The sequence below is a fragment of the Salvelinus namaycush genome, chromosome 1 (genome assembly GCF_016432855.1).
Source record: "Salvelinus namaycush isolate Seneca chromosome 1, SaNama_1.0, whole genome shotgun sequence".
Classification (NCBI taxonomy): Eukaryota; Metazoa; Chordata; class Actinopteri; order Salmoniformes; family Salmonidae; genus Salvelinus; species Salvelinus namaycush.
In genome coordinates, this window is record NC_052307.1 from 68,208,822 (window position 1) to 68,224,888 (window position 16,067).

Below are 16,067 nucleotides of genomic sequence, written 5' to 3' on the forward strand. Positions count from 1 at the left end.
GAGGAGAGGTGGGTGGATGGCGACCAATGTTGCGAGGAGTGGGTAGTGATGCAATGCACTCTCTCTCCTCTCGGGTTTCAGTAGGATGGGAAGAAACTAAGCACTGGCAATATATCTCCAGCAGGTTGTTCACTAATAATACTAATAATAATACTACTAGGGGTAAACATGTATGATTGATTAAATATGAATACATTGTGTTAATATACGAATTATATCATATGTATTATTAGTAGTATTATTGTTATTATTTGGGACATTGTGATCTGCTACAACTGTAAGGACCTGACACAGTTGTTTTACTATCATATTAAGTATATTTTGGGCCATGTTTTATGTATCATGAAGAAACACACACATGCACATGGACCACATGCTGGATCAAAACCTATTTGTAACCCAACATATTTCATTACAAGCCTTTTCTGTGCACAGTTGACAAACGCACTGAGACAGGTGCGAGCTGAAATTCAATTGGACCCACCACAGCAATGATTGGTGACTTTGTTTACAAACTACCGCCATCCAGGTTTGATTGAATTGAGCCCACAGCCTTTCAAAACATGGAGACACACTGACCAAGGGATTCCCAAGGCCTACATTAGTGCTCTCCAACCCTGTTCCTGGAGAGCTGTAGGTTTCCATTCCAACCCTAATCTAGCACACCTGATTCTAAGAATTAGCTGCTTGATAAACTGAACCAGGTTAGTTACAACTGGGATTGGAGTAAAAACCAACAGCAGGGTAGCTCTCCAGGAACAAGGTTGGAGACCCCTGGGCTACATGATAACAACGTTATCAATGTTTAAGATGAATCAAACTGTACTCCTCCTTCACTCAGGCTCGGCTGATGCAAAAACACTGCTAATGTACATCAAAGAAAGGTTTTACACAACTTTGGAGAGACATTCAATCAGTACTTCAGCACTGTTATGCTATATCCACTTAGGGATAGGTTTTATCATTTACAATACAAAGCAATAAGGTGTACATATTAATTAAATGTCATTACTTGAATAATTACATTGTTATTACACAAGTATAAGAGCAATTTAGTGTAAAGTGTCACCAATTAAGTTTTGGGGACATATTCCTATTCAAAATTGTACATATGGGTCTCAATTGTTCATCTGAGGTAAAGGGAGGTAAAGACAGCAATGGAAATCAGCACTTTGTTCAATAGTGCCAATAGTGCAACAATAGATGTCTTTGAAAGACTTTACATGCATTGCTCATGCATTCGTTTTCTCTGTGTATACTATGTGCAATACGTGATCCATTTAAATACAACAAGATATCAAACATTTACATTGAACAAATGATACATAAGCCTTGTTCGAAGTGTGCCAGACTTGAGTTTGAACTGGACTTGTCTTTCCTAAGACCTAGTGGGATCAAGATCTATCTCCTGTTAGAAATGTTGTGCAATGTTTCGATAGATGATCAGAGAGCCGATTTATGTTCGAGTTCAACGGTGTTAAGTTTATGGATTTTCTCGCTTTGCGGTATAGGTTGTCATTCAAGTCTCGTTTATACCTGGCACTAACATGCGTCCTTTGTCCTGGTCTTGTGTGCATTCTACACATGGAATTTAAATGTCTCTCATATCTGTCCACTGTGTCCGCATTGTGACTAGATGTCTTGGTCCCTCCCTAAATGTAAATTATTTGACAGACTTTCTTTCAAAATAGTGTTAGTTTATTTTAAGACACAAATACAGTGGGGCAAAAAAGTATTTAGTCAGCCACCAATTGTGCAAGTTCTCCCGCTTAAAAAGATGAGAGAGGCCTGTAATTTTCATCATAGGTACACTTCAACTATGACAGACAAAATGAGGAAAAAAATCCAGAAAATCACTTTGTAGGATTTTTAATGAATTTATTTGCAAATTATGGTGGAAAATAAGTATTTGGTCACCTACAAACAAGCAAGATTTCTGGCTCTCACAGACCTGTAACTTCTTCTTTAAGAGGCTCCTCTGTCCTCCACTCGTTACCTGTATTAATGGCACCTGTTTGAACTTGTTATCAGTATAAAAGACACCTGTCCACAACCTCAAACAGTCACATTCCGCCGTGATGGTACCCCGTGTCAAAAATCACAAGTAACTTGTGAGCATGCAAATACCAAGGGTGAATACAGTGCCATTAGAAAGTATTCACACCCTTTGACTTTTTCCACATTTTGTTGTGTAACAGACTGAATTAAACACTTATTAAATTGAGTTTTGTGTCACTGATGTACACACAACACCCCATAATGTGAAAGTGGAATAAAAAATAAAAAAACATCTTTACAAATGATTTAAAAATGAAAAGATGAAATGTCTTGGGTCAATAAGTATTCAACCCTTTTATGGCAAGCCTAAATAAGTTCAGGAGTAAACGTGCTTAACAAGTCAAATAAACTGCATGGACTCTGTGCAATAACAGGATGGGGGGGGGGGGGGGGGGGGGTGCAGACATTACATATCCCTTTGAGCATGATGCAGCTATTAACACTTATAATGGTGTATCATTATATCCATTCTCTACAAATATACAGGCACCGTTCTCAACTCAGTTGCCGGAGAGGAAGGAAACCATTCAGGGATTTCACCATGGGGCTAATGGTGATTTTAAAAAAGTTTAATGACTGACAGGAGATAATGGAGGATGGATCAACAACATTGTACTTTAGTTACTACACAATACGGACATAAATGACAGTGAAAAGGAAGCCTATACAGAATAAAAATATTCCAAAACATGCATCCTGTTTGCGACAAGGCACTAAAGTAATACTGAAAAATAACGTGGCAAGGAAATTAACTTTTTGTCCTGATTACAAAGCATTATGCTTGGGGCAAATCCAACACAACACAGTGTACCACTTCATATTCTCAAGCATGTTGGTGATTGCATCATGTTGTATGCTTGTCAACATCAAGGAATAGGGAGTTTTTAGTGTAAAAAGAAACGGAATAGAGCTAAGCACAGGCAAAATCCTAGAGGAAAACTTGGTTCCGTCAGCTTTCCTACAAACACTGGGAGACAAATTCACCTTTCAGCAGGACAACTACCTTAAACATGGCCAAATATAAACTCAGCAAAAAATGAAACGTCCCTTTTTCAGGACCCTGTCTTTCAAAGATAATTCGTAAAAACCCAAATAACTTCACTGTAAAGGATTTAAACACTGTTTCCCATGCTTGTTCAATGAACCATAAACAACTAATGAACATGCACCTGTGGAACGGTCGTTAAGACACTAACAGCTTACAGACGGCAGGCAAATAAGGTCACAGTTATGAAAACCTAGGACACTAAGAAGGCCTTTCTACTGACTCTGAAAAACACCAAAAGAAAGATGCCCAGGGTCCCTGCTCATCTGCGTGAATGTGCCTTAGGCATGCTGCAAGGAGGAATGAGGACGGCAGATGTGGCCAGGGCAATAAATTGCAATGTCCGTACTGTGAGATGCCTAAGACAGCACGACATGGAGACAAGATGGACAGCTGATCATCCTCGCAGTGGCAGACCACATGTAACACCTGCACAGGACCGGTACATCTGAACATCACACCTGCGGGACAGGTACAGGATGGCAACAACAGCTGCCCGAGTTACACCAGGAATACACAACCCCTCCATCAGTGCCCAGACTGTCCGCAATAGGCCGAGAGAGGCTGGACTGAGGGCTTGTCGGGCCTGTTGTCAGACAGGACTGGCAAAAAGTGCTCTTCACTGGCGAGTCGCAGTTTTGTCTCACCAGGGGTGATGATCGGATTTGCGTTTATCATCAAAGGAATGAGCATTACACCGAGGCCTGTACTCTGGAGCGGGATCGATTTGGAGGTGGAGGTCTGTCATGGTCTGGGGCGGTGTGCCACAGCATCATCGGACTGAGAATGATGTTATTGAAGGCAATCAACGCTGTGCGTTACAGGGAAGACATCCTCATCCCTCATGTGGTACCCTTCCTGCAGGCTCATCCTGACATGACCCTTCAGCATGACAGTGCCCCCAGCCATACTGCTCGTTCTGTGCATGATTTCCTGCAAGACAGGAATGTCAGTGTTCTGCCATGGCCAGCGAATAGCCCGGATCTCAATACCATTTAGCATGTCTGGGACCTGTTGGATCGGAGGGTGAGGGCTAGGACCATTCCCCCCAGAAATGTCCGTGAACTTGCAGGTGCCTTGGTGGAAGAGTGGGGTAACATCTCACAGCAAGAACTGGCAAATCTGGTGCAGTCCATGAGGAGATGCACTGCAGTACTTAATGCAGCTGGTGGCCACACCAGATACTGACTTACTTTTGATTCCCCCCTTGTTCAGGTGCACATTATTCCATTTCTGTTCGTCATGTCTGTGTAACTTGTTCTGTTTATGTCTCAGCTGTTGAATCTTATGGTCATACAAATACTTACATGTTGTTTGCTGAAAATAAACGCAGTTGACAGTGAGAGGATGTTTCTTTTTTTTCTGAGTTTACACAAGTTGCTTACCAAGACGTCATTGAATGTCCCGAGTGGCCTAGTTACAGTTGACTTAAATCTAATTGAAAATCTATGGCAAGACTTGAAAATGGCTGTCTAGCGATGATCAACATGACCGAGATTGGAAAAAAATAAATGGGCAAATATAGTACAATCCAGGTGTGCAAAGCTCTTAGACTTATCCAGAGACCACTGTAAATCCCTGCCAAAGGTGTGTAACAGACTCAAGGTATTGAATACTTATATAATCAAGACAGTGATTTAATTTTCTTATAATATATTTTTTTACTTTGACATGAGTATTGTAGATCGCTGATTATTATTTTCTCCAATAATTTCAATCCCACTTTGTAACAAGTGTGAAAAAAAATCAAGGGGTGTGAATAACTTCTGAAAGGACTGTATATAGTAAAATCAAGACCACACAAAAATATATTGCATAATATTTTATTACATTTCTAAATCATATTTTCCTTAACAATTAAGCTCTCATTATAATTAAGAAGTTCCAAATATATCTGTCTGAGTGTCTCTCATCATCAAAATTAGCATTGTATACAATTGAAAAATACACCATCTTTTTGCTTGAATATACATCAATGCAACAGATTAACCCTACACAAAAAGCAAATGGTGTGTGATGGAAATCGTAACAGAATTTGACAAAAACATTGCACCATGTTACTTTCTGAAATACTTCAATAAATACTAGGCAGTACAAGCAGATACAGAAACCAATAAGATACAATAAATATAAAATAGCCTGAAAGAGGAAAACAAATAAAAAGCAACACATGAGCATACAATTTGAGGATTTAAGGAAATGTGTATGCATTTTAGTATGTGAGATTAAGTTTATACAGTATGCATGAGCTGCTCATATGTGTCTGATAAGACCTGTTCGAGTATGTGTATGTGTCTCCCCATTATGGTCTGATTCTCTCAGATAGTCCAGTTACTTCCATGAAAGCTTCAATAAGCTTTCTTTAGCTCTCTTGCCATTTCAAAATGTCTGTCTCTGGGTTTGGCACATTAGTGTCCACACAGACAGTAGTCAGAGATCAGCAGACAAGGTGGACACAGTTGGTCTAGAGTCCTGATAGAAAAAGCAGGTATGATTCAAGGTGCCGTTCTGATTGCCGGATCGCTTCCATGTTGATGGCCATGCTGATGATAGGATGTTTTGGCACTAGGTGGAGTATTAAAAACAGTTCCATATAAAAAAAAGGGCGATTGAGTGCAATCTGAGGACTTAACTTTATAGAAAGGGGCATTGCTTCCCAGTCCAGTGAATGTTGCGGTGATGTTTTCAATTATATTTTGGTAAAGCAAGCGTGTCTTTTGAGCTCAATCCACTACGGCAGACAAGACGGCCATGACGGCAATGCCACAGCACAGGAGCAGGATCTGCAACAGGGAGTGTCTGGAAAAACAGATGTTTTTTTTTTGCTTCAGTGTCTGCCCATTCATTTTCATATTAGTGTAACACTTTTTTCCCCTCTGCATATTTAGTCTCTTAGTGGGTATTTGCATGGTGGTCAGTGGCTGTCCAGACTGACCAGTGTACATACCTGAGGCTAGTCTCCTCCAGAAGGTCAGGCACCACGTTGACCAGGGCTATGTACAGGAAGCCTCCCGAGGAGAATGGTAAGATCCACGCTGTTGCATTTTCTACACAGGATAAAGTGGAATGAATGAGACATTTGGTTTGACTTAATTTAAAAAAGCTTTTCATGCTGCTTGGAGGCCAAAGCACTGAAGTCTATATGGTTCCTTGATAGCCTATACCAATGGTGTGGACAGTTCTCGACATGGGCAGGAGCTCACCGGAGCGGAGTACCAGCACTTAATGGTCTACTGCTTTAGCTCCTGCACCTCCTATAGAATATTAAATCAAAAGTATTGTGGATCTCTTGCACCTAGTTATAAACAGTACCGGCATCCAAAATAAGTACTGTTCCTTATTTCAGTCCAAGTCAAGCACCTGGTGAGGAGCTGTAGTTTGAGTGCTCTGCTGCTGTTTTGTATATGGAGAATGCTAGGCGGCTCACCTGTCCCTCTGGGAGACTGGGCACATAGGGCGAAACAGGCCCCCAGCACCCCTCCCAGGGCTGTGGATAGCTGCATGCGGGCGGCACTCCAGCGGTCAAACCCTGCACGCAGCAGGATGGCAAAGTCGCCCACCTAGAGATGAGCAAACATCATGTCAGCAATGTGTCACAGATTCACATATAAGCAATGCGTCACAGAGCACATTTATGTAAGCAAAAAAAGATGGGGATATCAACTAGAACTGAATCAATTCATGACTCAAAAAAGTCATAATTAGCTTTCAATGGTATGAAGTATGTTACAAAAAAAATATTTAAAATAAATAGGTCACAAAAATAGCGAGTTTGAACTTACCTCATGGGGGATTTCATGGAGCAGGATGGCAAAGGTGGTGAGACACCCAACCTGTCAGGAAATACACATAACATGTCTCTGATCAGGCTCTGCAAAATGTATACTGTACAAGACGTGTTTCCGATTCTATACTACTCAAACTCTGATAACTCCTCTCCTGTACTACATTACAGTGTGTATACATGACAATGTTTTTTCATGCATCCAACTGGGCTTCTACTTCGATAAACACCATCATGCCTGCATATAGAAATATGAGTGCAGATGGAAGCCAAAATAAGTGGGATGCCCATGTGTGTGATCGATGTAGAGACATCTAGCTAGTTTACTTCCTCCCTGGCAAACTCTCCCTTTGGCTCATGCTGTCAGCCTTATGCCTCTCCAGCTGGACCTTCTCCCCCACAACCGTGGGTAATGTAATCATTATTCTATATCAGAAAATAGCAAGGTAGAATTCAATGTCCTGACTCAATGTTCTGTTCTGTAATAATGACAATACCGTACTTAGTATTAAAAGCATAGAATTGTGTTGTTGAAACTAGTCTCTTAAGCAGGGGTGCAGTATCATGCTCATAGTGGACTGAGCTGAGAAAAGTGAATGTTATGGCTAAGTGAGAGCTGATACAGCTATCTACAAGTCTGCCAAGGGGTTTAGGTCCTATGCCAATCATGGGCACAAGCCTCTCAAATGCCAAAACAACCACCTTCCATAACATACTGTATGTAGTCTGTACTAAGTCGGCTCTATGTTGAAGTATTGTATGCATTGTTTATGACCAAGTTGCATTTTGTTGAAATGTTTGCATTGAAATTAGTAACTGCTATTAGGTTTCATTCACATGTATTAAAAACCCACACATGGTGACTATTTAATATAGAGCATCTGGACAGACTGTTCTGCAGACTAACTCACCTTCCTGCTGACCAGGAAGCTCCCTGCCACAGCCAGGCCATGGGTGAAGTTGTCAATGCAGTTGGCCAGCAGGTTCAGGTACCCACTCGTCTGCCAGATAGAGACACAGAACCAAGTCTGTACAGGTTAACATTCAAAGGATCCCACAGCTGACTCACACTGAAGTCATATACATAAAGCTAAAGAGGTTACTTAGTACAGAGGATTTCATTTTGGTGGCTCTTAAGCAATGGAGACTTCCAGATTCTTCTCCCTTTTGTCATTTACATATGGCTGGTTAAAATGAACAATATTCCATCAGACAAACTTCACCCATTTGATCCAACATACCTTTATTTTCTTTGGCACTTGCTGCAAGCTGCTTTTTGTCTTGGAGGACGAGCTCCACGTATCAGAATGGTGCCCATTGATGTGGGACAACACCTCACTACTGGAGTCTGAGCTATGGGAGGTCTGAGGAGAAGGGGTGACAAAAAAACAAAACCGGTATTAGCCCAATCAGCAGGAAATTCCATAGCGTACAAAGGTTTACATAGTACACTACACATATACATTTCCTTGAATCACAACCTACAATACTGTGTTTCTTTTATGTCACCCATAGCTTCTCTCCTCCAACCACTGACTGCACATTACATCCTAAAATTCCTGTCACAGTCGTCACATCTTCCACTGAATTTGCGTGCTTTGAACAAAAAACTAACTCATTCTACCTCAGGCCATTCTCCTTTCCAGAGCAGGGCTGACTTCCCTGTTCCTTCCTCGTTTAGAGCCATTTACAGTACGGTGGCATTTAATAGTCAAATTAAATGAGGGAAATAGCCTGCTGTATTCTAAATGTGGCTGGGAAATGTTCTCTATTTTTGTAACCACACCACAAGCAAGAAGTCAAACTGTACATATCGTCTCAAATATCAATCTGTCCCCTAATGTGTGAGTGGGCTGGTTAATTAATCGGAGAGGGAGAGTGACACCAGGTGAGATCGTGATTCATGACCCATGTCTCTGAATTGAATAGTAGCGGCATCTTGATAAAAACATGCTTAATAAGACTCCATTTGTGGAATGAGCACTGATCTACCCTGAGTCTCACTATCCACCCCTGAACACTCTCCTCTGGCCTCTCTGAAGTAGATGTAGCAGCTGCTTCCTCCCCATCTCTATAAATAGCTACAATGAATGAGCCCAGACATGGATGCCAATCCTCCTCCTCCTCCTGAGCAAAAGAGAAGGAAAAGGAAAGTGGTACACACACACCTTTTGCGAGATGTATGGGGCACAAGCATAAGAAACAGAAATACCTGAAATTAAATTAAGAATTATCTCTTGTATAACAGAACATTTTAGCATATGGGATCACAAATGCAGTATGATTAAAAGTGCTGGTTTTCATCAGCAACTTAGAGTTGACTATATCAGTGAAATAAAATTGATAAAAAAGGAATCCTACAGACATTAAGGCCTTCAAAAGACTGCAGTTGTGTACCTCTGTTTTACATACTCCACAAGAAGCTCTCCCATATCTACAGAGCAGAGAACATCTCAACTCATCTAAATCCACACTGTCAGACAGGGAAAATGCACCACCCAAAACCACTCCATACCCCTATATGCCAAAACATCAAAAGAATCCTGAAGCTAATACTCTGCACTAATACCCACACCAAATCCCATATGAAAAAGGGTCTCACTGGTATTAGAGAAATGGAGGGGAGAGAGAGAATACAGCTTTGATCCCAAGCGTGTCTAGCAGATAGACACTCAGGGCTATGGCACAATGGGTCCCTGCATCAGTAACCATGTTTCCATCCAGATTAAAGTTATACTGTATACAAAAAAAAGAAATCACGACAGCTGGGATGGAAACAGGAAGTGTCGGTACAATTTCATTATTGCTTGTACGACAAGGTGGGATCTTTTTGTCGGTAAAATGAATTATGCAACAAATTGCGTTGAAAACAATTTCTTGCACAATTGTTGATAGAATTACCATCATGTCGACGTAAATTTGAAGTCATGCAATGCTATGTTGTATGGTCCCCCTACTACAACTAGAAAAAGCTTGCCCAGTTTATTAGGCTTTAGATGAAAGAAGTTATGATGAACTTCACGGGTTGGTGCACAGTCATGAGCTTAATGCTCCTTTCCAATAAATATTGAGGAACTTATTTTGTATGCTAGTGAGATTATCTGTGTTTAGCTGCCAATTGATTGGGAGTCCCATAGGGCGGCGCACAATTGGCCCAGCGTCGTACGGGTTTGGTCGTCACTGTAAATAAGAATTTGTTCTTAACTGACATTCCATTCCTAGTTAAAAGGTTGTTTTTTCTTTGTCGGTACATGACAAACTTTAGCACCAAAGTGGTTTCTATGTACACTGCATCACAGCCTTTTATCCACAACACACCCGTTTGATAGAAGCAAACCTCTGGTGGGAAAATGTGAAAAATAAACTATTTAAAATGCATATTTTATAATATTCACATGAACATCTGTCACAAATTGGATGGAAACCTAGCTTATGACATTTGTTTGACTCAAGACTTATTTTCCATTTGGACTCAAACTCCACTTATAAAGTTATAAACAAGAGCATTCTGGGAGATTCCCATTCAGCCAGAATGTGTCATTACAGCACTGTTTATTAATTACCTTAAGATGGCTTAAATTCAGAATGTTGAAGTTAAAATGCTAATGATTCATCACTGAAGAGTAGAATAAAAACGGATTGTGGTTTCTTCAGCCACAACATTATCAAACAAGATGATCTAATGTGCCTTGTTTAAGTTTAGATCAGAGTTATTAAAGAGTTGCTATTAAAGAGTTGACTTGACTCTGTTGCGCCTCATTTCATGTAGACAACATGGATAATACAACAGCATTGAACTACTCACAGGGACATGCTGGCTGTTACCAATGGAGTCCTCCTGACTGTTCTCATCTGGGAACATCTTCTCCAGGAGAAGGAAGGACAGCATTCCCATGATAACCCACAGGCCCTGGGTCCTGTAGTGGAGCTGGCTCTCGTCTGAACACAGGGAGGATGGAAGAGACATAAAATGGAGCCTCTCTCACACTGTAACAGGGATGACAAACTAATTGGAAAACTTTCTCTAGGATTGCATGGTGACCCCCTTCCACATGGATCAGTGGAAAGCAGGCATGGCTTAGGGTTGCTCATCATCACCACTGAGGACATCACAAGTCAGCAAAGCATTTTAAAGTGTATTTCTACATGACAACCAGAGGACCTCAGGTTAGGGAAACTTAATCCTGGGCCACATCCAGTTGCCAATAGTTGTAGATAGAAATGCCATGAATAGTACTTTTCCAGGGTTACAATAAAAAATATATTGTTGGGGTACTGGAGTTTGGAAACACTGCTCTACATGACAGAGAGGCATGTCTGTTTACATATCATTACACAGGTGCACCTTGTGCTGGGACAATAAAAGGCCACTAAAATCATCAGTTTTGTCATAACAATGCCACAGTCTAAGTTCAGGGAGTGTGCAATAAGCATGCTGACAGCAGGAAAGTCCACCAGAGCTGTTGCCAGAGAATTTAATAATTTCACTACAATAAGCCAACACTCCAACATCATTTTAGAGAATTTGGCAGTATGTCCAAATGATCTCAACTGCAGAATACGTGTAAGCACGGCAGCCCAGGACCTCCACATCCGGCTTCTTCACCTGCGGGATCATCTGAGACCAGCCACCGGATGAAACTGTGGTTTTGCACAACTGTAGAATTTCTGCACAATCCGTCTCAGGGAAGCTCATCTGCATGCTCGTTGTCCTCACAAAAGGTCTTGACCCGAGTGCAGTTTGCCGTCGTAACCGACTTCAATGGGCAAATGCTCACCTTCAGTGCCCCATGGTGGCGGTGGGGTTATGGTATGGGCAGGCATAAGCTAGGGACAACTAACCCAATTGCATTTTATCGATGGCAATTTAAATGCACAGAGATACCGTGATGAGATCCTGAGGCCCATTATCGTGCCATTCATCAGGTGCCATCACCTCATGTTTCAGCATGAAAAGGCACAGCCCCATGTTGCAAGGACCTGTACACAATCCCTGGAAGCTGAACATGTCCCAATTCTACCATGGCCTGCATACCCACCAGACATGTCACCCTTTGAGCATGTTTGGGATGCTCTGGATCAATGTTTACAACAGCGTGTTCCAGTTCAACTGCCTGATCAACTCTATGCGAGAGAGATGTGTCGCGCTGCATGAGGTCTGGTCACACCAGATACTAACTGGATTTCTGACTCATTCCCGTAACTTTTTTTTAAGGTAGCTGTGACCAATAACTGCATATCTGTATTCCTAGTCATGTGAAATCTATAGATTATTATGATTTTTTTTAAATGAACTGTAACTCAGTAAAACCTTTGAAAGTGTTGCATTTATATTTTAGTTTAGTTTATGTGTTTGCACTAAAACTGCTTTGAAGAGTTAATGTAAAATGCTGTATTTGACTATTTTTAAAACTGACGAGAATATCTGCACTTCCAAAGTTCACTTATTCAAAAGATAAATGTGGTACCCTGTGAATGTTATCTGTCATCCCCTGTCTGGCTCTGTCAGCTTGAAAAGTGTAGAAATCAACTGTTTTCACAAACAGCCTATCTTCACAATATTGCTGACATGTCAGAAAAGTGATAAGCAAGCCTATGGACACACAGGAATTCCACTGGTCTGTGTGAAGGGTCAAAAGAGGTATACTGGTGGGGAGAAATAAGCACAGGCAATTTAAAATGGGGATGTCTCCAGGAGGGATAAGGATGGGGATAGAAAGAACAGGAGGGTGCCTAAGAGAGAACGTTGACCCACCTGGGCTGCAGGAATGGGAATGTGCCCAAGCCTCCGGGAGCAGGTGGAGGAACACGTCACCCAAGAGACCACCAATGGCAAAGCTCAGAAGCTGCTTTAGCTTCCGACAGCCAGCTGGAAACACACGGAGAGTAACAAGAGAGAAAGAGATGGTAATTATGAAAAGTTTAGTTGAGGTAGGCTGTATCATCCATGACATACAAAATTGCTGGTTCTTCGCTGTTTGAGCTAAAACATTTACAGGCTTCATTTAAAATAAACCTATGGAATAAGTGATTTTCTACTTCTAGCTTTCAAATTAAGAGCCATTACATGTTTTTCTATTTAAACATTTTCATCTTTGCATGAAGTATGACTTAATGATGACTATGACTGAATTAAAGAAATAGCCCTACTGGGTAATTTCCCGATAGAAAAAAAAATGGATCCAATAAATTCTAACTTCTGAACTTACAGCTTCAGAGAATGCAATTGCCATTGCTATGATATTACAAGATGACATTAGTGATTTGACTTCTCTCTCCTTACCAATACTAATAAGCACAAAGGACCAGGACAGGCAAAAGCCAGTGCCCTTCAGTGTTAATTGTGTTTTCTGAGATGTGTTGAAATGCAATACAGAGGCCTGGTTTCTCTTCTTTGAGAGTTTAGAATACAGCATGGCAATGAGGACACACCCAATTCAGCACCATTTCCATTGACACATTTATCCATCTAGGCTTATGTCAGTGATACCTTCAGAATTACTTTCTCTAGTAACAAAAAAAATAAAAATACTGATTTAAAACAAACTTGTCCTAAAACAAACACAGCAGGATTTGGGTGAGCCAAAAGTGCAAATGAATCAGTGACATTTGACCCCAATTTAACAGTTTGTAACACTATATGCACATAAATTGTACCGGTATCTCACATGGTTAAATACTCAAGGCAACAAGAAAAAAATGAATCAGCAACACAGCTTTGGAGGTAGTGACTGTGGCCTCTATATACACTACTTGAAGGCTGTGTTTAAAAGGGTGTGGTCAGGCAGAGTTTAAAACCACATGGTTCATCTCATTAGCAGCAGTTTCCTCACCAGAGAAAAATAGAGGGGCTATTGCTCTACATTTAAATGGCTCTTTAGAAAAAATGGTGCAGAACAAATTAAAAATATATTTTATGATAAATTTATGCCCAGCTCACAAGGGCCCCTTGATAATGTGAGGCATTTGCCTTTTCTGCCTAATGGTAAGTCACCCTGAGGTAGCCTACAGTGACTGTCTAATTACAGGTGTGTGGTGATTGAGGCCTATCCATTGTGGCTCATTTTCAGAAGAAAGAGAAGGCCTACATTAGTCTGGCTAACAGCAAGGCTCACATATCAGTTTAGGTCACAACTTACCCGCTGTCTTGAGGGCCTCTCCTGCCTCAATAGGAATAACAAGAAGGGGGAAAATTCCAGTGAGGCCTACAGCAACAGACCCAACCAGAGAGCAGAGCCAGACATCGGCACGTTCACTTGCAAAGAAGTCAGCTAAGGCCCAGAAGCCTAGGAGCTCATCTGGAAGCCCTGGGCCTGATCCAGCGGCTGTGGCTGTGGCATGAGCCATGGCTGCCTGGGACATCTTACCACTGGACGCCCCTCTGGATGAGACGACCAGCAGGGCGACACCAGTGAACAGTGCAGCCAACGCCCAGCTGGGCCTACCACCTCCTGATTTCATCCGTCCCTCGTTCCAGAGAGTACCTGCAACCAACAAGGACAATGTTGCAAGATGGAGAGGTCATTATAGAATGTAGATAAGAATGAACTCAACCAGAGATGCTTTCTCAAACAAATGGTTTGCACATTCACTGCCAAACAGTTTGTATAGACATTTTAGGCTAAGGTTGTGATAGTGTGTGACCAGTAATGGTTGACGATAGATTAAAAATGGACAGGACAAAATAAATCCCTTGGTAGGGTAGTCATTCCACCAAAACAGATGGAAAAAGTGCTCCATGAGCAACTGCTTAGGTCTGCTAATATCTAAGAAAACGTGTCTACGGGGCCCTATTTCACAGCATCTTGACTTGAACTAAACCAAATATCTATGGTTGACGTTTAATTCAGAAAAATATTAGTATATTAACTTTATATGGTTGTGTGTGATAATGCCTGCGATACCCTGTCTACACGCCAGCGTCGCATTTTGAATGTGTCCATCAGAGTGCTGTTCAACGTCGACGAAAATCACAAATTTAAGGGAGAAAGACAACACTAAAAAGTTGGAAGCTGTTGTGAAGACTTCGCAAACATGGCTTGCAGGAACAAGTTAAATGCATGTTTACTTCAACGATAGATATAGGATGCTGATATCTTGTTGTATGATGCTCGCGCAGTAAAAGTTACGACATAGCACAAGCGAATGTTGCACACGTTCCGGAAAGGCCCAAACATTGTAACATGTTGATGAATTGTAACAATTTGTAGGCCAGCTAACGTTAGTTACAATGTACTCACTGTAGCAACAGCTGTATCTGCTACGTTAGATATGCATCGCATGTATTTAGTTAGTTAGGTGAATTTTGTTTTTACTTTGCCAAAAAACAGCCTATCAGTTATATTTAATTCGCCCTGCTACTTGGAAAGTTCTGGTCGTGACGCACAAATGGCTGTCTATAAACAAACTCCGCTAACAAACTTAACTAGCCAAGCCTAGCATTTCAAGCCTTGAAAGTTGAAGTCAGCTAGTTTGGAATGCTAAAATCACGCAGTCATATTAGAAGAAAAACTACATAAGTAATGTGACATTAAAAATACGATAATATATTTTACCCTGTTGTGATTCCTGAAGTTCTTGCACCAGTGTGTCCCTGCCATCCAACTCCGTGAGGCTAGCGCTGCTGTTCCACTCTCCAGCTGATGCTGCAGATAACTACAGCCAACATTCCTGCCACGGCTTCCACTTTTCCAGAGGAGCCACGTCACCGGAAGTGTATTTTTATTCCTGACATCATGGCCCGGATTTGGATGCGAGGGAGGGATGAAATGTAGTTTAGGTTTCTGGGGTCTATTCATCACGGAAACCGTTTAAACGGGACGGACCTACCCAATAGAAACTCACGTTTGCCATTTAGAGTTTTTTTTTGTAACTGAGTCAGGGGAGGACGACAGATTTTTACCCTGTCAGCTCGGGGATTCGATCCAGCAACCTTTCAGTTACTGGCACAACGCACTAACCACTAGACTACCAGCCGCCTCACGCTGCAATGATTACACCCCAGATTTGGCATTTGCCTGCAATGCAATGCTTCCGTTTCATGTGAATGTTTGTGGAAAGAGTACTTAAATGAAAGTTCACTATAGTAGAAGTACAATTAATGACTTTGAAAAAAACCTCAATAAAGTACAAGTACTCATTTACAGTAACGAGAGTATATTTGTAATTAGTTACTTTACA

At 41.3% G+C, this 16,067-nt stretch overlaps 1 protein-coding gene across 1 annotated transcript; it reads right to left on the reverse strand.

The window, feature by feature from the left end:
* Nucleotides 1-4,910: 4,910 nt before the first annotated feature.
* On the reverse strand, nt 4,911-15,576 carry slc39a13 (solute carrier family 39 member 13). Its single transcript, XM_038993447.1, has 10 exons — nt 15,443-15,576; nt 14,027-14,371; nt 12,643-12,756; nt 10,693-10,826; nt 8,129-8,251; nt 7,799-7,888; nt 6,886-6,936; nt 6,531-6,663; nt 6,051-6,150; nt 4,911-5,902 (listed from the first exon to the last, which is right to left on the reverse strand). The coding sequence occupies exons 2-10, from the start codon at nt 14,346-14,348 to the stop codon at nt 5,827-5,829; spliced, it is 1,143 nt and encodes a 380-aa protein (XP_038849375.1). The 5' UTR covers nt 14,349-14,371; nt 15,443-15,576; the 3' UTR covers nt 4,911-5,826.
* Nucleotides 15,577-16,067: the final 491 nt, after the last annotated feature.